The following is a 20831-nucleotide window of genomic DNA, read 5'->3' as shown; positions in this document are numbered from 1 at the left end:
CATCAGGCAGAGGAAATGATTTCTATCATTCAACGAGTTGAGCTGGAGGAACGAGATGCAGTGATTTGCGACTAGCCTTGTAAGCCGGGTTTTCGATCGGGCATTCGTCGGTCTTTTGTCAAGACTGTATTTCATCTACTAAGGCCCTCGTAACTATCGTCAACTCATACGAGAAGAATAGCCCTGACCAGACCCAACTCCATACTCTGGTACAAGTACCGAAGCCTGCGGGTCCATCGGTTTCCTGATGCCTGCTCGGACCCGAAAGGTCGCTTCATCCTGCATCGGATGCGGAAGGGCTACACCGTGACCCGCTCTTCCTGGTTCTCGGCCCCGGAGTCTCGACAATAATCAGAGAAATGAGCCGAGGCGGTCGTCGTGATGAAGATACGGGCCAATGAGCTTCATTTTCTGTCCGTCGGAGTACGAATCAGTTGAACTTCTACCTTGTGTTCGGTATTTCCAACACTCGCCCCCCGAATATACGATGTTGAAGACGTAAAACCGCAGACTGTCGCTGAGTTCAACGTTTTCACCGTTCCCAACTTGCCCTGTCCTCTCTTTATCCTTCTGATTAACTAAAGTTGCGACTTGACGACGAGGTCTTTTTTTTTTCTCTTTACGATTCCACATGGACAACTCAGAGTCCAAGTCGCCAAACTGCGGGAATTGCGATGTAATTAAGTGCGATTTCAGTGGCCACTGAGAATAGTGGATGCTGGTGCACGCTGCTGCCTATACTCCCCGGATAATCGATTCTTGAATGAGATTATACTGTACTGTGCACTTTTGTCCAATTATAATTATATCATAAGAAGTGAGAGAAAGTTGAAGAAGAAAGCAAACCTCTCTTTCAATCCGGCCAGCTGCAGTATCGACACAGTACTGCCCAATAACGTAACATCTTGCCGTTGGCGGGCTCAGCCGTGGCTTACCAAGCACATTGCGAGTACTTCCAGGGCACAAAAGAAGAAACGCCACAGCCGAAGAAGAAAAAAACAAAGAAAATGGATGGACAAGACTGGTATGTATCACAAAAACCAGCAAAAAAACCCCAGAGCTCGACGTTGCTCATATTGCGTGCGTCGACCGGGACTCGAACCCGGAGCTAGAGAAGTTCCACGGTTGGGAATCTCTAAGGTTACCCTTACCCCATCGACGCCAGTTATCCTCGCGCCTTCCAGAGCGTTTCTGAAGAATTAGCGTGATTTCTAGACTTATATACCATGACCATTAGTAATGGTACCTTTCCGCAGCATCAAAAACACCCACTGGAGTCCGATAAGTACACGCACGTGCACACAAATATATATACATATTCAAAAGGGAAGATATAAGAAAGAAAGAGAGGAAAAAGAAAACCTATGGTTTTTTTTTTTGGTTTTTTTTGTTGTCATCTGAACGTTTAACTACGCCTGGAATCTATCGAAAAGGAAAGAACGTTTCCTATACTTATTCAGCAGATCTTGACGATTTTGCAGGTGTTACTCGACCAAGCGGTAACCTCGCTTGTAAAATAAGTGACAGGATTTAATATCCAGATGTCTGCACTGGAATGGGAGAAAACCTATACTAGTTTTCTCGTATGACATAGCAACATTCCTTTAAGTCTTGCCTTTGAGTATCGCCCAGAGTAAGATAAATTTTTGAGTGGCTGGATCAAAATACCCATTTTCCCGCTGAACCGCCCCTTCTTCTGAGGAGAGCTTGACATGGACTTCGTTGTGATGCAGAGAATGTGTGCGGTGGTGGTGTTAAGGAAACCTTAGGATCAGGTGTCTTATGATTTAGCCCCTTCCAAGGTCTAGGTATTCTGACTGTTGACTATTTGAGAGAACTGATCTAAAGTGGGCGCGTGTCTTTGGGAGGAACACGCACACAATCGGTCGAGAAAAAGTCACCCAGTCAAGTCTAGTTGAGTGCACAAGCAATGAGCCCTTCTGCGGGGTTCCTCCATCACCGAGCCATCCCACTGGACGAGAGGCCCTTTCTAGAGACCATGATCTGTTGCCCCCCTCCCTCCCGGCAAGAAATGCATTTATCGATCCCGCCCAAGAGCATAGAGCATCACTTCTGTGGGCAAAGGCCTCATACTCGCGCACGACACCCAAAGTGCAGCTCATGTTACTACCCCAAGGCCTTTATCGTCTAGTATTGTGGCACCGTTCACGACGAGCAGCCACCAGTCTCCTAGTCCTCATCTGCCACCTTGTCCTTCACCATCTCCGCAACCATGTTGATCACCTTCTCGGGTCGCCTCTGCTCGGCAATGGATCCCTCTGCAGGAGTCGACAGGCCGGCAATGGGACTGAGTTGCCCACTGGGCGGCATCGAAGGCACGGGAATGCGAATATCCTCGGGCGAGCCGGGGATCATCTTGGGATCGAGACCGGGAATATGGATGCGCTTGGCTTCGTTCTGGTACGCGGCTGGGATGATCTCAATGATCTCGTCACGTGGGAACTTGAGCTTGGGAATATCCATAGTGCTGCAGTGCATCAGGTAGGCGTACAGAACGCGAAGGACAGACTCGTGCGCAATGATCAAGAGGTCATTTTGTTCGCGCTCGAGCTCGAGAATGATGGGCTCCAGTCGGACAGCGAGATCGTGGTAGGACTGCAGGGAAAGATTAGAAATGACACCATACCAGACGCAGGCATACGTTGTGAGAAAGGACAAAAGGTCTTCGTGGGGTGGCTCACCTCAGCGCGCGGGTATCTATGATGGTACGGGTCTAAGTCGTGCTTCTCGACCTCGTCGGGATACATAGCACGGATAGCCCGCTCTGACAGCTTTTCACAGACACCAGGGTTGATGGAGCTCATCTGGGACCGCTGGCGGACCTTGTATCCCTCATCCTGTAGCGGCTTGGCTGTCTGCACGGTCCGCAGCCGTGTCGAAGTCCACACCGTCAGTGGTCTCAGTGGAATGTCAGGACCGCCAGCTTCGATAGCTGACTGCCGCTCCTGTTCACGATGCTTTAGGAGAGTTTCGGTCATCTTGATGGCGTAGGCCCTGCCGGCCTCGGAGAGGTCTGCATCACTTCTGTATGACTCCTCCTCGGCACTACCGGCTCGTACGAAGAAGGTGGTCCTGGATTTGATGTGCAGGTTGGTGAGGTAGAAGACAATGCGATGAGACAGATACTGGGAGGCGCATAATGTCAGCGTAAGACCAAAGACCTTATACAAGAGCGAAACCACCCCAAGAGAGGGGGGAAGGAGGGGGGGGGGGAGAGTGGAATTGGTGGCGTGGAAAGTTGAGCGTGCGTACGTTGAAGCTGAGGTTGTTGTAGAAGAATGCCCGACCGGCATTGATCATCTTGACGTAGTTGAGTTCCTTCTCATTCATTGTCTCGAAGACTGGGATTTTCATCTCGATACGCCGGAGGTAGAGCTTGGCAGCCTCGTCTGGATCCATACCATGAAACTGAGGCAGCAGTGAGATAAGGACAACCCAAACAGCCATGGAGAAGGTTGGGAGAATGGAGGGGGGGGGGAGGGGGGCAGGACTCACGTCAGGAGACGAGATCTTGACATTTCTGGCATTCTCTCTCAATATCTTTTCGTCGTCGACGAAGGACTCGAGGAAAAGCGTCTGCAGGTAAGAGTCAGCCGTAATCGGCCAGCCAACGGCCCTTGACAAGACTGACCTGAACATCGTGCTTGGCAAACTCCTTGGCAAGTGCACGGCGACCGGCGGCAGTAGGGTTGACCGCATCGTAGATGGCAACTTGACCATTCTCATGGTTCAGCCAAGCATAGATATCCTCACGGCACTTTTTGAGGATCTTCTGCCGCAGCATGACGGATGCTGGGGAGGCGTTGGGGAAGAAGTAGTCCTCTGGCACAGTCTCACCAGGTCCAACTGTAGCTCGACGATAGTCTCCAAGGTGGAAAATTCGAGTCTTCACCCCGAGCCTATGTTATACGTCAGCACCATGCCCCGAAGTATCTATATCTGGCCGTCTAGGCAATGAGTCTTACCAGGACAGGTATCGAGCCATCGAGACGCATATATGCCTTAGTTTTGATCAGCGAAATGAGGGCACAATGAGACATTTGTTTCCACAAGAACTCACGTCTTTCCACGTGCTGGCAGGCCGACCATGACAATCGCTATCCTACCCGAGTGGAACAGCCTTCCAGACATGGTGCTGTAGAGCTGGGCGGGCGCCAGGTTCTGGTCCTCAGAGATGTCATGAATGGCGTCGATGAAGGTAGAGCTCTTTCGACGATAACGCGGCGCGTTGGCCGCGATCTCGGCGGTACTGGAGCTGAGGTTAGCGAATTGAGTGTCCAATGTGTCGTCATCGTCGGTGTCACCGAGCTCAGGACGGGGCCTGGTCTCCTCGACAGTCTCTTTCTCCTTCTTCTCCTTGTTCTCTTTCTTCTTCTTCTTGAGCCGTTTGTGAAGGCGAGCCTTCGCTCTCTTGAAGACGAGCCGCATGATGAGACGTGTGGTTCAGAGAGACAGCTATGACAGAAGAATCCGAGTGGGTTGGGATGGCCAGGAAAGTACAGCTTAGATGGAAGAAGGTATGATGGAAAAGAAAAGAAGGATTGTGCTCACAGAAGCGTGTCCATCTTGAAGGAAGAGAAATGGTAAACAAAAGTCGACCCTTTACTCCACTTGCGGTGGTTGTATCGATTCCGCTGCAGTCTTCCGCTATATGTGGATGGGTGTTTGCACTGCCGGAAGGAGGATGGGCACAATGACTAGGGTTGCGATGTTTGAGGGCTGGCCACAATTTTCGGCTTAAGTGATCGAAGGTCTCAATCAGTGGATTGAAGGACAACAGAACAGATTGGCGTGGAGGTTGAAATAGAGGAGGAGTCCAGGGATATGCTCTGGGGCAACTGTTGAGAGATATTGTGAGAGATATCGTGAGGGATGAAGGTATCGTCACTGATATTTGAGGCCAGGAAACTCATGAGCCTCCTTTTCCCTTCTCCTGCGGACAAGGATCAGAGTGCCTCACAAGATCTTGTTCAGCACAGTCCAGAAACAAAGAGATGCGAAACAGGCAGATGCCCACAGAATTTCTTCGAGATGTGACTCCTTCCACTGTCGCTGAGCCCAAAAATGGCAGATGTCACCAGGGCTTTAACCTGGGGTGTTTGCTAAGAGGTTTCGTGAGAGTATCTAGAAGCTAGGAGAGGTGATGATCAGCTTGTGAGACCCGAGGTGAGCACTTCTTCCTCTCATGAGAGAAGTTGCTACCTGTGAGTTGAAACTGTGTGGATGGGTTGGGTCCCGAACAGGTTGATGTCTGAGTCTTGGGTCGGTCTCCGGGTCTTGCCTTGTCTGTCCCGGCTCCTTCTCCAGCAGCCGAGAATGGGATGGGGGTGGGGTGGGTGTAGGAAGAGGGGCTCATTCAGCACAAGCCCTGCTCGCCGCCAAGTACTTTGGTATTGTACATAGTATCAAGGTGCGTACTCTGAGGAACACCAATATCAACCCAATGTCTGGGGGTTGTCTTTCCTTTTTCTTTAACTTAATTTTGAACTTTGTGACGAGTGGTATGATCATTTACAAAAATTCTCCTGCTATCCCATTGCAGAATACATGGCTGTACTCGTTGAATCCAGATATACTAAGCACACCCTGGGGTTGAATACACTTGCCGTACGGTATTATGGCCCTAACGTATCTTTGTGTACCATCCCACGCTGAGGCTAAGGTGCACGGTCCAGGCTGACTCGCTGCCCTGTCGTCAGAGATCGATCAACCTGGACCCAGCAGACACAGCAGCAGCGAGGAAGAGAGCTTACCACGAAATTTTTGGTCCTGTGCCTCCGAGGTCTGGAAAGACAACCACAATTGAGGTCACTTTTACCCAAGCCGCGCGAACCTCACGGAGACCTACGCCTTCACCCAAGTTGAGGACCCCTTACATTAGGGCCTATATCTTCTTAGATTCTGCATCCAGCCCCAATTAGCCTCATTGAAGGTGTTCCTCCTCATCGCATCCCCTGCCGGCCCGTCCCAGTCAAATCCTCTCCTTCGTGACGTCTTCGTCTTCGAGGCCTGCAGCCTCGACCTCATTCCCTCCTCCACGACCCAGATCCCAAATCGCGACCATGGCCTCCACATCAAGCCATCCTCTCGCCTTCGTCGGCAGCAACCCTTTAGTCAAGACCGTTTCCGATGCGCTGGGCTTATTCCAGGAGCGACGCGCAAAGCTTGGCCTGTCAAACCCCGGCACCGTCGAGAACCTGGCCAAGGAGGTCCAGCGCGATGTCCTCCTCAACAACTACATGTTCACTGGCCTGCGCGCAGACCTCACCAAGGCCTTCAGCCTGAACCCCCTCTTCCAAGTCTCACACGCCTTCGCGCTGGGCGAGCGATCAAACCCTTACACCTTCGCAGCCCTCTACGGTACCAACAAGGTAAGCCACTTTCTCGACACTGCTCGGTGATTCTCTGGTGGCGGTATCGAGGCTGACTTATATGCGACAGGTTTTCTTGCAAGGGAACATCGATAATGACGGACAGCTTTCCACGAGAGCCAACTGGAGATGGTCGCCCTCGCTCGTCTCCAAGACCCAGTTTCAAATCGGCACCGGCGGCCAGGACATGGCGCAGCTTGAATCCGAGTATACTGGCAATGACTTCACCCTCAACGTCAAGGCCCTCAACCCATCCTACCTCGAGGGCGGCCTCACCGGTATCTTTGTCGGACAGTACATGCAGGCGGTCACCCCGAAACTTGCTTTGGGTCTGGAGGCTATGTGGCAACGTCAAGCCTTGAGCCAACCCCCAGATGCGGCGCTGGCGTACTGCGGAAAGTACAGGGCCGAAGACTGGGTGGCCACGGCGCAGATGGCCGCAAACGGTGCCATAAACACGACTTACTGGAGGAAGCTGTCCGACAAGGTACAGGCAGGTGTCGACATGACCCTGACCCTCTCTGGTGGCCCTGCGGCAATGATGGGAGGCCCCCTGCAGAAGGAGGGTGTGACGACCTTTGGTGCCAAGTACGACTTCCGCATGTCCACCTTCCGCGCCCAGCTGGACTCCAAGGGAAAGCTGAGCTGCCTGCTCGAAAAGCGCGTCGCCGGGCCCGTCATGATGACCGTGGGTGCTGATGTGGACCACGCCACGGTATGGCTACTTCTTTTTCATAACAGTTCACTCATCCATTATTGCCAAAATTTGCTAACAGAGTAAATTACAGCAAACCGCGAAGCTCGGCCTGGGCATCTCCATCGAGACCGGCGGCGAGGAGTTGCAGGAGCAACAAGAGTTGCTCGGCGCCCAGCCATCTCCCAACATCCCCTTCTAAGGGGTTATTTGAACCTGAAAGCGACAAGTCCTCTCTGCGCTCGTCCAACGACTCTCCACTCTGCTCCGATGACCCTATATCACCACATACCATTTACACGCCCAAAATCTGAAGGGGCAGGCGAGCGCACCCAATGAGACACATCAAATCGATACAAGAAGGATGTTAAATGTTGACTCTTGTTGACAAGAATGTGTTCCAGAAGGGTTCAGGCCATGAATCAACTCTGATGGATCTCCGTTGCCTAGCCGGACCAGAGGTACTGCCCCTTTCACATAGCATATTTTATGATTTTCCGAACATGTTTTCCGCCTAAAGTGGGGATGTAGATGTGTGTGGCTCTCCAGGTAATCGAGACGGCTCGTGGATCTCGGGGAGGGGAGGGCTGAATCAACGGCGCTGGGCAACGGACAGAAACAACGGTTTGGAAAGCCTCAGACGTTAGTGAATTGGGATGATGACTTACTTCATCTCAGGCTTCAAGAGTCGCAGAAAATCAGAAGGAAAATGAGGAGTTGTTTCCAAGTCTTTACCTGGAGGAAGAAGAGAGGGGAGGGGATACCGTGATTGCCGGTGAGACCAGCAATCTCTGATCCCCAACCAAATTTTATTGTAAAAATAGTACTAGTGCCATACCCTCCATTGTAACTACTATCTCCAGTCATATGCATGCATGGTGCTTGCCTTTCTACCTGCCCATCTCTCAGCACATGTGTGCAGCAAATGATGCTCAATCTCTCCATATCAGAGAAACTCACTAGCCACACGACTTTCACTATGTCACTTTTTTCCCTAGCTGACGCCACAGTGCACGGATCACAAAGGGGCGCCGACACCCTAGAAGCTGCTGTACTATGATGTCTTTTTCAGTGGTGGCAGGTGTACAGGCCCTGCAGGCAAGGCACTTAGGCACGCTAAAACTCTTTTGTGGGGCCGACTGGTGGGGCTGCATGTGATCAAGGAGAATTCAGGGCAGGCAGGCAGCTGAGCGTGGGGCCTTAGATCTGATCTGGGCAGCCCCCAACCGGTCTCATCATCACCCCTTGATGGCTGCTCAGGGCGTCTGGGCTTGTAGAGCCGGGCCAGTGAACCGAACCAAAATCCTCACTCGCTTCCCATCCTCACCTTGGCTTTCAACTTTTCCCCCCCAACCTGACCCAAGTCGAGGTCCAACCCAGCCTCCCAGGCACTCAAGACATTTTATTTTTCTCTTGCCCCTCCTCAACCACGATTGGGGAGACTCGACAAGGACACAGCACCCAGCAAAGCAGCCGGCAACCTGCTTCTGTTGTGTGCCTACCTGCCCAGTTCGACCTTTTTTCTCCCTCTTATGTATGCTTGCGACAACAAGGGACCAAGCACACTTTGTTCGCTGCCCGCCCCCCTTTACCTCTAGCTTTTTGTTCTTCTTGACCCGCCAGCTTCTTGCGCAACCACCTGAAGTCTCCTGCGACAAAGCAAACAAACTCTTTTGGAGTCTGCCTGCCCAGCATCACTGGAAGACTGGCCCATTGACCTAGGGGGAGGCACCAAGGCAATTTCCCAGTCGCAGCCTGCGACGCCTGCAGGCCCAGCCCGCCTCTTCTCCCTTTTCTCTCATCAGTCGCGTGCCACGACGCGCCCCCCCACCACAACAATCGACTCCATTTCATCACGACACATATGCATGGTGTTCATTTGTCTCATTTGCCCCGTGGAATATGATGGTTGGAGGAAGGTGGAAGTGGTGAAAAGAGTCCGTCTACACCCATTGCTGCTGTTCTGGACACGATGACCCGCCCCTCTAGTGCGAGCTTCGCCCAGTTCTTCCCTGCTGCTCCCAGGGCTGCTAGGGACAGGGCCATGGAGCGCGAGAGGGAGAGGGCAAGGAGGGACACACAGGACTTGTCATCCTCAGCAGCAACAACCACACACACAGACAAGCCCGCGCTCAACGGCCTATCTGGGCACGGCGCGACCGACGATCATCACACTGTCGCGACATCTTCCTTCCGGGATACCTCAATATCTGACCCAGCGCGAACTCCCGCTGATGATATCGACTCCTTCCGTGCGGACCAGCCAGCCACTGTCGGCTCTGAGAGTTCACATGCCAGCCTCGCGTCCTCTGCGACCAATGCTTCCTCGATGCGCAACAGCGCTGCTGTGTCCAAGAACAACATCTCATCGTCATACTCGCTGGTCACCCCGCTCACGACCATCGACTCGCCTTCCCCCTCCGCCGGCTCTCATCCACCAAGGCTGGATACATCCAATTCCTTATATTCTGAAAAGATCAGCGCGTCCATGCCCAAGCCTGGTGGCTCCCTTGACAATGTCGCTGCCGTGAACACATCCACTATCTCACACCGCATACCGGCTCGAGACCCCTCACTCCGTGTCCAAGTGATCAAGGCCATACATGATCCATCCATCGACCGATCATCGCGAGATAAGAAGAAACCGAAATACAAGGAATATGGAATGGTACGTTATATATATATATATATACTGAATACTTGAAGGTGGAAGGCGGAAGGGAGTAGGGGGGAGCGTCATCATCTTTTTTTTCCATCTCGGTGAACCTGGCTAATAAAATCGCTCTGTGTACAGGAAGATGACGCTCCCCCACCAGCCGACCCTCGACTGGCTAAAGGTGGTCGCCTCGACTACATCAACGTCGATTATCACCTGCCCAAGTCTCGCTTGCGCCAATCGCCGTATAACGTGAAGCCTTATGCATGGGACCCAAAGACGTCTGTCGGTCCTGGACCCCCAACCCAGGTCGTCGTGACCGGCTTCAATCCTCTGATCACCTTTGCCAAAGTCGCAACCATATTTAATTCCTTTGGTGAGGTCGCCGAGAGTAGCAACAAGATGCATCCGGAGACGGGGAGCTTCCTGGGGTTCGCTACCTTCCGCTACAAGGATTCGAAGCCCAGCCGGTCAAGGCCGCTTCCAGTCCTGGCAATCGATGCTGCTAAGCGCGCTGTACGCAACATGAACGGCAGGTCCATCGAGTCCCATCGAGTCCGCGTGGAGTTCGATCCAGATGGCAAGAAAAGCCGTCGCATGCTGGAGGATGCCCTAAAGACCGAGCGTGAGAAATCACAGCCCTTGATCGCCAAGCCGATTCCCACCGCACCGCGACCGAAAGAATTTCCTCCAAGAGCACCTCCAACTGCACCTCGAGGCCCTGCTGCCTTCCGACAGCCCGCGATTGCAGAGGGCCGTCCGCTGTCCGTGGCCGCGCGGATCTCCAGTTTGATTGAGCAGATCCCCGTCTCGACCAGCCTGAAGAAGGAGCCATACATATTTGTCGCACACGAACACGTCCCAGTCATGCCCACGACGATCGCGCATATGAAGAAGCGGCTGAAGAACTTTCGTTGGGAAGACGTCCGTGCTGACCGCACTGGATACTATATCATCTTCCGAGACTCGACTCTGGGGCGCTCCGAGGCGGAGAAGTGCTATTCTTCTGCGCACGCGACCGCATTCTTCACGTACACTCTCAGGATGGAGCTCCATTTGTTCGGCAGCGAAGGCAAACCCCCGCTCTCCTCGACCTCCGTGACCTATCGAAGACGTAGCCACAGCCCCCCGCGGCGACCGGCACAAGTTGAACCTCCCCCGAAGCGCGACGATAAGGAGCGCACCAGGAGAGAGGACCAGAGGGATCTCGAGGAAGAAAAACGTGAGCGTGCGAACAATTTCGACCCGGTCAGGGAGGCTGCTGAGGTAGTGCGCCGGGAGATGATCGAACACCTGATCAAACACATACGCCAGAAGGTTGCTGCGCCGAGTCTGTTGACGTACCTCGAACCTTCGAACCATGCCGAGATGCGTATCAAGCTCAATATCCAAGATCCGCTCGCGGTCAAGACCCCTAGCTTTCTCTTTGACGACAGCGACAAGTCTCCTGCGAGCACTCCCAACTCACGAGCCGATCCGATCGAGCGCCGTACCAAACATCTCGACGTTACGGCGCTGCCCCGTATTCGCAAGGTCAAGAAGGGCACAATCCCTCGCAGGTCCGGTTTTGCCGATCCTTTTGCTCGAGAGCGACCAACATCCCACCGAGCAGCCTTCCGATCGCTTCATCACCGCCTGCAGCATGCCGACAGCGATGCCGATTCCGACGATGAAGTCGAGCACAGGGACTCTCTTGCGAGAGATACCGAGGAACCTGAATCTCGCTCTCGTAGCCGAATGAGCCCCGACGAAGACTTCAAAGACGACTGGGGTCCGCCGGAGGACGACTCCTTGACGGAAGCCAGCTTTGCTCAGGATGGTATCGTGCCTCACGTGAAGAAGAGGAAGCTTGACCTGCAGATAGAAACAGCAATCAAGCGCCAGAAGAAGAGCGACGAGGAGCTGTTCGGGGTGACCATCGACCGCATCGAGACCGGGTACCCTCTTCGCGATGCTTCCGTTGACGTGCTCATGCCCGACGCCACTGAAGACAACGAGGATGGAGATTCTCAGCTGCCCACACCTGCCCTGGGTGCGAAGGGCGTCAAGAAAGGCGCGACGAAGTCAAAGAAGAAATCCAAGAAACAGCTGTTTGAGGAGCGCGAAGCACTCAAGAAGCAACAGCAGGACATTTTTGAGCACGAAGCCGAGGAGAAGTCCGAACCGCTCAAGCAACCCACGCCGCCTCCTGAGTCGAAACCAGAGCCAGAGGTGGTGGAGCCAAGCAAGCCTCTACCGGACCGCAACTTGTTCCCACATTTTGTTACCAAAGCACTCATTCTCCCACCCAAGTTCAAGGTCGATCCAGAGTCTATGCAGACCCTCGACCTTGGCGAGAAAGACAAGCCCAACATCGCAAAGCTCAAGAAGAAGTTTGGCGTGGAGGACATTGGCGATCCTCAAACTTGGCTCTGGAGACGGAATCGTATCAAGGAACTCAATTCTTGGGATGGCTCGGGCGACATCGTGGGTATTCAAGGCTACTATGTGCCCAATTCTACCGGGTGTGCAAGGACAGAAGGCATTAAGAAGATTCTCAACTCCGAGAAGTCCAAGTATCTCCCGCACCACATCAAGGTACAGAAGGCTCGCGAAGAGCGCGAAAAGGCTGGCAAGGGTGGCAAAGTCAAGTCCATGGCCGAGGTCAACATTACAAGGGTTGCGCCCGATCATGTGTCCTCGCAGAGCAACGCCCGCGACACGCGTGCCAAGCAGCGTGACCACAATTCTTCTCTTGAGAAGACGCAGAAGGTCTTTGGTCAGGCATCTGATGTCTTACGCTTCAATCAGCTCAAGAAACGCAAGAAGCCTGTTAAGTTTGACCGGTCAGCAATCCACAACTGGGGTCTCTACGCGATGGAGAACATTGCCAAGGACGACATGATCATCGAGTATGTCGGCGAGCGGGTACGCCAGAGGATCGCAGATCTCCGTGAAATCAACTACACCAAGAGCGGGATAGGGAGCAGTTACTTGTTCCGTATCGATGATGATGCAGTCGTTGACGCGACCAAGAAAGGAGGTATCGCTCGTTTCATCAATCATAGCTGTGCGCCAAACTGCAAGGCCAGCATCATTCGCGTGGAAGGAACTAAGCGAATTGTCATCTATGCCGAGAGGGCTATAGCGCAGAGTAAGTGTCTTGTGTGCGAGGACTTTTCTTCTTCTTTTTCTTTCTAAGAACGTCACGGCTGACCTTGCTTTTTTCTTCTCTCAACACAGATGAGGAATTGACATACGACTACAAGTTCGACCGCGAGATGCGCTCCGAAGACCGCATTCCCTGCCTCTGTGGCACACCCGAGTGCAAGGGTTTCCTCAACTAATATTAACCTCGGTCTCCAGCATCAATCACTCATATAAGCTCTCATCCTGTTTCGCGTTCACCAAAATCGGAGTCAGTTGCAGAGGTGCCAACGGTGTTATAGACGAGCAAATTCAGGCGTGATCTGATTGCCTACTCAAGGTTTCTTCTTGTTTCTTTTTTTGTTTTTATTTTGTTGTTGTTGGCGGGCCCACGGCGATTGGTGTTTGGATTCTCATTTCATTACGATGATCAAAGTTGGTCACGTCACGGCTGCTTGGGACCAGGTACGGCTTTCTTCGCATCCAGGGTTCGTTGTGCAGGTGTTGCGGGCAAGGGAAAAAGAAAATTACCAGAACATATCACCCCGCCTTTGGGGAGACAAGACCTTCGAGGGACTGGCGTGCAAAGGGAAGCGCGTCACTCAACGAGATGGCGGTAGAAAAGGGGGTGAGGGGTTTGGAGGAGAGGAAGCGCGGAAGGGAGCAAATAATATCAAATTGGGCGGGACTTGAGCAATGCGATAGCCTCGTGGGCAAGAGAAGATTAGGTCGGCCAGTCAGATCGAGGCGGAAAACGTGGTTAATGTACTTGGCCCATCTGATCCGGTCGGGCAAGAAGTCGTTGGCCCGGTTTATGATAGGGGGAAGGGAAGGGGAACATGGAGAGCGGACATGGGTCCGAGGTCTCCAGATATAGAGGCGGCTCGAAAACTTGATCGAGAGGCAGAGGATGCCAAAGACCTTGAATGAAGTGAGCATCAAAAACGGAGACAAAGACCAAATCAAAGCCTCCCTACCCAATGTGCTTCCTGGAGAAGGTGAGAATGTCAAATACCGCGTGCAGGAGACATGTATGTGTGTGCGTGTGTTGGACCGACTCTTTAGAAATATCGCTAGCCTAGGGCAGCCAAGATTGGGAATAGGACCAGGTGTTGATAAAAACTCAGTAAGCTATTTGTACACACGGCTCTCCAAGGAGAGAGAGGCATAATCTGCGTCCTGCTGGAGTCCAGTTCTGGCGGAAATGACACGAGTCCTTCTCTCAATGAACCATGAACCAAAGCCCAAACCCTCCAGTAACTCCTCACAGAGGGAAAATAACACATCCAGGCGCACTGCCGATCCCATTATTCCCACCTCAAACGCCATTCATCATTGTTGATTCATCATACATCGGTTTCAGGTTTCATAGGTCTAATTGCAGACAAAAATCATCCTCACCGTCACCAAGCACTTCAACGGTATCATCGTCCGTGCCAAACAGCCCCTCATCACCACCACCTGAGAAGCCGAACAGCCAATCGTCGTCTTCCTGGGGCGGCGCGTCGAAAATCGACACGAACTCGGGCTTTGCCGCCTGCTCGCTCCTCGCGTGGCTTGCCGGAGTGATGGTCGCGTCGGATGCGTTGGACGCGACTGACGCGATGGATGTGGTGGTGTTGGAGCGGGCTAGTGGGCGACGCGCGGGGGCTTCCGACTTGTCACGTGCGTGTAGCGCGGCCGAGACGGAGCGGCCTTTGGTGTAGCCCAGCGTGTTGCGGGAGGCAGCTACGCCGGCGCTGGCGGATGAGGACGGGATGGCTCTCGGGTAAAAAGTGAGAGCAGGGTTGACTGCCGGTTGTCTTGCCTTGGTGGGTTGCATGTAGGATGGGACTTTCGCAGTGGCTGAGGCGGTCGGCCTCGCGAGAAGAGGCTTGCGCTGGGCCGTGGTGGAGGAGGTGTTGCTGGCTGCCATTCCTAGTGCTGATGCTGCGCGGCGTGAGTTCAGCGACGAGGACGCCTTCAGGGATGTGCTGGGTCGGACAGCTGCCTGGTCTGTCGGGTCGGCCAGGGGAACAATCTTCCTGGGAGAATCAAGTGCCAGATCCCAAGTGGCGTCAGCCAGGTCCTTTCTGATCCGCGCATCCGCCTCCCTGAACCTCTTCTCCTGTGCAGCCTTCATCTCCCTGTCAACCCGCGTCCTTCCATTCTCGTCCCGGCGGTTGTGGTAGTAGTCATAGTAGCCCTTCAGCCGGTTCTCAGGCCTGATGGCGTCGAAGGTCAGGACACCGGCCGGGAAAACGTCAGACACGTAAGGCTGCTCGGGCGGAGGTGGCGGGTTTGTGTCGACCTCGTCAGACAACGGATCCGAGTTGTCGAGGAGAATCTGTAGCTTGGAAGACTCCGACTTGGGCGCATGACTTTTCGGGCGGGCGGCGGTGGTAGGCCTGACCTGACTTTTCTCGATTTCACGCACGGCAGGTGTCTTGCCGTTGATAGTCTTGCTTATCGCGGCTTTGGCGTTGGTAGTCTTGTTTCCTAGAACTGCACGACCTGTCCGGGGCTCTGAGTAGATGGTGTGAGTAGTCATGTTGACTATGCTGTGGTGCGCTGTGCTGTGTTGTGCGCCGTGCTATGCAGTTTGGGTGGGAATGATGCACGTATCCTGTGCTGGAAATGCTCACCTGCAGGTGTCACCCATTGCGACCTGTCCGTCTTAGCTTTGGCTTCCAAAACGCTCTTTCCTCCCAGACCACGTGCTGTGTTCTCATCATTGAGAGGGATTTTGAGGGGTGTCTTGGGATATCGTGCACCGGGCGTCTTTGGCTGAAGTCCTCGAAGGGTGCCCTGGTTGTGCTGCTTGTTGTGCGCAGCAGCCTGGTGAACGGAGACCAGATTCTCCTGATCGCGTGCCGCAAACATTTCTCGTTCCTTTCTCCTTCTCTGCTGGCCTTGTGGATGGTCGCTGCAAATGACCGATGGGTGCTGCTAACCTCCGGAAGATACGACGTAATCTCCTGTACCCTCAAAAAATAGTCGCTTGGATATTTCGAGGCGTCGCTTAAATCGAATACGGTGGACTTCAGATAACGAGGCCCCCGTCGCTGTCTTTATTGTCGCGGCAGTAGGCGTACCTCCAGATTTTTTAGAGAGGGGGATTGATGTTGGCTTGTATTATGTAGGAATCATGGAAGTGGATGAAGGAAGGTTGATAGTTAAGTGGCAATTTAGGCGTTCGTAATGCAGGTATTGACTTTGGAATGTTTGGTGTTGACCGAGCAACAATGCTTGACCCTCACGCTTCACAAGGGTTGAGACCGTTCACCTGTTTGCATCCCTGCACTGGAGAAAGGAAGACCCCTGCCATTCTGAACGCCAGTCACTGTGCTGTACTATGGTAGGCTGCAGATGACTGGGGCCCATCATTTGGAGGGGTGGAGGGAGGAAGGGGTGGGGGGCATTACAGTATGGCCAGTGCACTGGTGAGCAGTCACTAGCAGTCAGCTGGTGATTCCCCAACAGCAGCAACAACCCCTGAAAGAAGAACAACCTGACCCCTCCCCCTCCCCCCTGACAAGCCAGCAGGAAGGCCAACGAATAGGCTGGGGCCATAATTAGAGAGGGGCACTATTTCGAGACCTCCACCTCTGGGAGGTGAGAGGACGGGCCCAGTCCAGAACACCTCATCGTCGCCAACTTGCTCTGATACCCAACTTGTCATTGTGTCTCCTTTTCTCTCCAACTTCCTCACCCAAACTTCTTCACCATCCAGTAGACAGCTGTGTCCCAACATCGCCTTTTGTCGATAGACCCATTTCCTTCTTCTTGTTCTCGTTGATCTCGATAAAACTAGTCCACCATGGATCGTATCAAGGAGGTAAGTCAGATCACGGCAAGGCCAGATCAGATCAGAGAAAGGGGCCATGGAGCACTGGTGTTGCTCGATAGCGGCGTTTCTCGTCATCCCTTCTACCCCGCCAGGGTCTCTCTATCTGCTTGGCTCAGCTCAGCTTTGTAACGGCTGCCTGCTGTTGTCTTGGTTCACTGCAGTCGCACCTGTAGCACTGCAAGAGACCAAGGCGACGCAATCATCACAGCTGCAGTAGCAGCCACAGCCGCAGCAGCAGCCTGAAGTCCACCTAAAACTTCGCCTACCACAAGACCTCATTCACCAACTGTTGATTCCCCCATCATCTTGAACCAAACACCCTTCCTCCCTCCTCTCTTCGTATCAAAACGCCAAGTTACACCCCAGTCACACAAGTCATCCCGCAAGAAGGAAAACGGTCAAGATGTCGATGCTGAGTACAGTCACGCAGAAAATGAACCAGCTTCGCCTGGAGGCCGACGAGTCCGCCGCCAAGCTTGAGGAGATGCAGACCAAGATGAAGTCGCTGGAGCAGGACAACCTGGCCAAGGAGCAGGAGATCACCTCCCTGTCGCACAGAAACGGTCTGCTCGAGGCCGAGAACGAGAAGCTCGACACTGCCATCAAGGACTTCAAGAAGGCCGCAGAGGATGGTCAGGGCCACTCTACCACCAACGAGGCCCTCACCCGCCGCCTCCAGCTGCTCGAGGAGGAGGCTGAGGAGGCTGACAAGACTCTCCGCGAGGCCAACGAGAAGTATGTAGAAGTGCCGCTCACTTACAACTTCAAGTCCGAGATCTATCTGACTTGGAGGTGCTTGCTTTCTGCCCTGTCTCTTTTTTCCCTCTTTACCTCCTCCTCCCCCCCTCTTTCCAATTTTTCTTTCCTTTCTTCTTCATGCGGTCCTCCTCGAAGATCTAAGCCACACATCTCGTTCATATTGCAAGACCGGAAGCTGACATTCTCCGCCCTATCCACCAGACTCCGACAAACCGACGTTAAGGCGGGCCACTTCGAGCGAAAAGTTCAGGCCCTCGAGGCCGAGCGAGACCAGTGGGAGGGCAAATACGAGGAGATGGCTAAGAAGTACGCCGATATCAAGAAGGAGCTGGAGGAGTTCCAGGCAGAGATTGGCAATATCTGAGGAAGACCGTGTACAGAGGGGAACAAAGGATGTTGGCATGGCAAGAAGGTTCTTGCGATTCTATAACAGGTCTTGTCTCTTAGGAGACGAGTGCCTGACGGACCGTCTCGTCTGCGCATTCCTCTACTGTCGACCAGTCTTAACTTTGTGGAAAGGAGCATCCTTGGTGGTGGCATTGTTGCGATTCGAGTTGTTCTCGCGATTGCAGCACTTTTTAGAAGGCGGTCAGACCTATGATTACAGCAGCACATTTCGAGAATGAAATTTGTTGATGCTTCACCGACCATGTATACATTTGATTTGGGTATCATTGTGGCGTACGGGGGCCATGATGGACTGATAACAAGATGTGATGCTACTCTAAATGCCCCGACTCCGACTATCTTCCTGCTTTTTTGGCCTTATTCTTCCTATTTGTAGCCTGCCTCTCCAACTTTGACTCGTACCGGAACTTCTTCTTTTTCTTTTTGGGTTGTTCCCTTCTTGCCTTCTTTTCCTCACCCTCTCTAGACTGCGTCTTTTTTCCCTGCACCTCATCTCCTGTCTCTTCTTGTTCATCCTCAGCCTCCAATTCGGCCTTGTTGTGCAGCCCGTCTCTGTCCACACTGACGGCCTCGACTTTAACTGTCGTATAGAGATCTTCGTCGATGTACTCCTCTTCGTGATCCACAGGTTCCAGAGCTGGCGCAGGTGCAGTGTCCTCGATCCCACCCCACTCCTCACCGTCGCTCTGCTCAGAGCCTGTATCTGTCTCTTCATTCCCCGAGCCCAGTCCGGCGACCTGGGACTCCTTCAGCATAGCCTCGACATTTTTCACATGATCTTCAACAGCTTGCTTGCGCTCGTCTCTGAGCTATGGCAGAGGGAAAGAAACATCAACCGTCAGCGAAACTTATCACACTTTTGCAGACAGTCAGTATAGATACACACCTGCTTTCTCATATCGATCCTCTCCTGTCTCGCTCTCTTGGCCGCTTCCTCCTGTGCATGCTTTTGCCTCTGCACCTTGCGCTTGTGAAAACCCGTCAGGTACTCGGCGCGGGCGCTGTTGTCGAAGGAGATCTCTTCGATGGCGTGGATGGCCTTGCGTTTCTTCGAGGGCGCCGGTGGGAGGGGCGATTTCTTTGGGCGGGGTTTGGCGAACATTTTGTCGAGAACCTCTTTTCAAGCAAGCTCTTGGCATATATGTCTGGGGGTAGATCTCCCGTACAATAAATAGCAACAGCCTGGGGGGTTTGGCTTCCCTTTCGCTGGTGGGAAAAAGCGAAGGTATTGTCACCGTTCTAACGAAGATACTGACTGCAGGACTATACAGGCTTGCCTGCCCGGGGCTGGTTTTGAACTTTTTCCGTTCGGAGACCCCTGAACGCGCTGCTATAAATTTAGTGACGTGATGCGCTAGCTCCGCTAGGATGGCACCTGAGGCATGCGGCTCAGGCTAGGTCAGCGGAGCTTGCCGGCGGCAGCGCTGTGCTGTAGCTTGGGGCGGTTGGGATTGGCCTGGTGCAACGTAGAGCTTCCTATCATCATCGTCAGCAATCGCCTGCCGTTCTTGTGCTTGACCAGCGTCCCAACAACCACCTATCACCTGCAAACTGCCTGCTTCTTCCACAGTAGAAGCGTGAAGACCAAAACCCACATCATTTTCAGAATGCGGTATTCGATAGCAGCCGGCCTCCTGGCCTCAGGGGCCGCGGCATTCAGCGACTCGTCGCCCTTCTTGATGTACTCAACATCAAAGTACGCCATCCCAATGACAGTCCCTGAGTTGATGACTACCGTACTAATCAAGGGTTTTGCAGGCTCTCCGTCCCTTCAGAGCCCTCGCAGCTCCAGTCTACCGCCTCCGTCCTCTCAACAGCCCATGCCCTTCTCTCCACATGCCCGACATCCCTCTACCTTCTGCTCACGCATCCAAACGCCCACGCTTCGGACCTGCGGGACCCGGCCACGGGCGCCTGCTTGGCCCTGAACCTCTGCGGCCGCACCTCTGCTGTAGTCAACAGCAGCAAGGTCGCCACCTCCCACTACGGTGTCGCCGAGGTGGTCGGGCCGGAGATCTCCGCGACCGACCTGCAAGCCTATATTGAGGGTGCTTGTTCCGAGCAGGGCAAGGGAGACTTAGCTGCTGTCGTAGTGAAGCAGCTCGACGGACTGCCTTTGCACGATGAGGTGCCGGGCGATAGACGCTTCGCGATGGATTGGGAGGACCGGGAAGTGGGCGAGCTGCTGGACAACCAAGAGCAGATTCGGAGGGGCGTGCCGGGAGATGACTATACTGTGATCTACTTCGCGAGCCCGCATGAGCCGCCAAGGAGGTACGAGGCGGAGTTTGGCGAGGCCGGCGGTGCGGAGATGCCGCTGGAGCTGAGGAAGAGGGAGTGGGAGGTGAGAGCGGCGGACGGTGGGAACACCGTTGGGTCGGCGCCGCTGTTTGTGAAGTATCAGTTCTTCACGCCTGGTGAGTCTCATTATCTCATCCCTATTCGCGAGAGCTGCTTTGGGTGGCGTTGACAAGCGGCTGAGATTGCTGACGGCTCAATCTGCAGGTATCTTCATGGGCTTCGTGGCCGTTTTCCTCATGCTGGCTATGCTTTACGTTGGTCTCAACGCCGTGGCGAGTCTACAGGTTTCGTATGGCGCTTTCGATAAGGAGATGGGCCCTGCTGCCCAGAAGAAGACTCAGTAAGCTCACAAGACAGGACAAACCTTGGTGTGTGGTGTGATAAAGGAGTGGTGGCCGCGCCGGTGTGATGTGGCAAGCAAGGCTTGGTGTAGGTTTCGTGCATGTGTACCATACATATATTGGGAGTTTGGCTGGGTCACTGCGTGGCTTGTTTGGTATTTCAGCAGAGATGCAATGGATTTGGTATTTTTATGTTGTAGGTGGTAGTGTCAATACAATTCCAGACACGACAGTGACGTGTGTTGAAGCAAAACACTCAGGGCGCAGTGTCTTTCATGCAGCATAAGGCGCAACAAGGCCTACCTCCTGAAAAGGTCTTCCCCCA

The 20831-nt window shown here is 53.5% G+C and overlaps 7 protein-coding genes and 1 non-coding gene across 8 annotated transcripts; 4 read left to right on the top strand and 4 right to left on the bottom strand.

Annotated features, from left to right (window-relative positions):
* Positions 1 to 1081: 1081 nt before the first annotated feature.
* Positions 1082 to 1162, bottom strand: M406DRAFT_t117. Its single transcript has one exon. It is a non-coding gene; the product is annotated as a tRNA-Gly (tRNA).
* A 588-nt stretch (positions 1163 to 1750) lies between these two features.
* Positions 1751 to 5219, bottom strand: M406DRAFT_283395 (uncharacterized protein). The gene is made up of 8 exons (XM_040918512.1): positions 4573 to 5219; positions 4082 to 4270; positions 3987 to 4022; positions 3653 to 3920; positions 3517 to 3582; positions 3274 to 3429; positions 2703 to 3146; positions 1751 to 2616 (listed from the first exon to the last, which is right to left on the bottom strand). Exons 1-8 carry the CDS (start codon positions 4584 to 4586, stop codon positions 2191 to 2193), a joined length of 1599 nt encoding a protein of 532 aa, XP_040771256.1. The 5' UTR covers positions 4587 to 5219; the 3' UTR covers positions 1751 to 2190.
* Positions 5220 to 6083: 864 nt separating this feature from the next.
* M406DRAFT_100198 (putative translocase of outer mitochondrial membrane complex, subunit TOM40) lies at positions 6084 to 7947 on the top strand (the record flags this gene model as incomplete). The annotated part of the gene is made up of 3 exons (XM_040914903.1): positions 6084 to 6392; positions 6463 to 7107; positions 7181 to 7947. The coding sequence occupies 3 exons, from the start codon at positions 6084 to 6086 to the stop codon at positions 7286 to 7288; spliced, it is 1062 nt and encodes a 353-aa protein (XP_040771255.1). The 3' UTR covers positions 7289 to 7947.
* Positions 7948 to 9058: 1111 nt separating this feature from the next.
* SET-1 (histone methyltransferase activity protein) lies at positions 9059 to 13068 on the top strand (the record flags this gene model as incomplete). The annotated part of the gene is made up of 3 exons (XM_040924471.1): positions 9059 to 9754; positions 9881 to 12875; positions 12965 to 13068. 3 exons carry the CDS (start codon positions 9059 to 9061, stop codon positions 13066 to 13068), a joined length of 3795 nt encoding a protein of 1264 aa, XP_040771254.1.
* Positions 13069 to 14242: 1174 nt separating this feature from the next.
* On the bottom strand, positions 14243 to 15730 carry M406DRAFT_65435 (uncharacterized protein; the record flags this gene model as incomplete). Its single annotated transcript, XM_040924931.1, has 5 exons — positions 14243 to 14329; positions 14388 to 14747; positions 14886 to 15403; positions 15493 to 15664; positions 15695 to 15730. The coding sequence occupies 5 exons, from the start codon at positions 15728 to 15730 to the stop codon at positions 14243 to 14245; spliced, it is 1173 nt and encodes a 390-aa protein (XP_040771253.1).
* A 733-nt stretch (positions 15731 to 16463) lies between these two features.
* On the top strand, positions 16464 to 18102 carry M406DRAFT_324752 (uncharacterized protein). Its single transcript, XM_040919910.1, has 3 exons — positions 16464 to 16685; positions 17128 to 17432; positions 17658 to 18102. The coding sequence occupies exons 1-3, from the start codon at positions 16668 to 16670 to the stop codon at positions 17818 to 17820; spliced, it is 486 nt and encodes a 161-aa protein (XP_040771252.1). The 5' UTR covers positions 16464 to 16667; the 3' UTR covers positions 17821 to 18102.
* A 97-nt stretch (positions 18103 to 18199) lies between these two features.
* M406DRAFT_269423 (uncharacterized protein) lies at positions 18200 to 18966 on the bottom strand (the record flags this gene model as incomplete). Its single annotated transcript, XM_040918006.1, has 2 exons — positions 18200 to 18673; positions 18751 to 18966. 2 exons carry the CDS (start codon positions 18964 to 18966, stop codon positions 18200 to 18202), a joined length of 690 nt encoding a protein of 229 aa, XP_040771251.1.
* Positions 18967 to 19465: 499 nt separating this feature from the next.
* M406DRAFT_283386 (BIG1-domain-containing protein) lies at positions 19466 to 20759 on the top strand. Its single transcript, XM_040918511.1, has 4 exons — positions 19466 to 19560; positions 19623 to 19992; positions 20047 to 20281; positions 20370 to 20759. Exons 1-4 carry the CDS (start codon positions 19472 to 19474, stop codon positions 20507 to 20509), a joined length of 834 nt encoding a protein of 277 aa, XP_040771250.1. The 5' UTR covers positions 19466 to 19471; the 3' UTR covers positions 20510 to 20759.
* Positions 20760 to 20831: the final 72 nt, after the last annotated feature.

Source organism: Cryphonectria parasitica (assembly GCF_011745365.1).
Source record: "Cryphonectria parasitica EP155 unplaced genomic scaffold M406scaffold_10, whole genome shotgun sequence".
NCBI classification, from domain to species: domain Eukaryota; kingdom Fungi; phylum Ascomycota; class Sordariomycetes; order Diaporthales; family Cryphonectriaceae; genus Cryphonectria; species Cryphonectria parasitica.
The sequence above is the reverse complement of the archived record's forward strand: the minus strand, read 5'-3'. Positions and strand labels throughout refer to the sequence as shown.

Coding starts and splice junctions, on each gene's coding strand:
- M406DRAFT_283395 (XM_040918512.1), bottom strand. Junction 3,430..3,516: donor TCAAGATCTCGTCTCCTGAC/GTGAGTCCTGCC, acceptor CTGCTGCCTCAG/TTTCATGGTATGGATCCAGA. Junction 3,147..3,273: donor ACAACAACCTCAGCTTCAAC/GTACGCACGCTC, acceptor TGCGCCTCCCAG/TATCTGTCTCATCGCATTGT.
- M406DRAFT_324752 (XM_040919910.1), top strand. Junction 17,433..17,657: donor CTCCGCGAGGCCAACGAGAA/GTATGTAGAAGT, acceptor CCTATCCACCAG/ACTCCGACAAACCGACGTTA.
- M406DRAFT_283386 (XM_040918511.1), top strand. CDS start 19,472: ATGCGGTATTCGATAGCAGCCGGCCTCCTGGCCTCAGGGGCCGCGGCA. Junction 19,993..20,046: donor GACTGCCTTTGCACGATGAG/GTGCCGGGCGAT, acceptor GAAGTGGGCGAG/CTGCTGGACAACCAAGAGCA. Junction 20,282..20,369: donor GTATCAGTTCTTCACGCCTG/GTGAGTCTCATT, acceptor CTCAATCTGCAG/GTATCTTCATGGGCTTCGTG.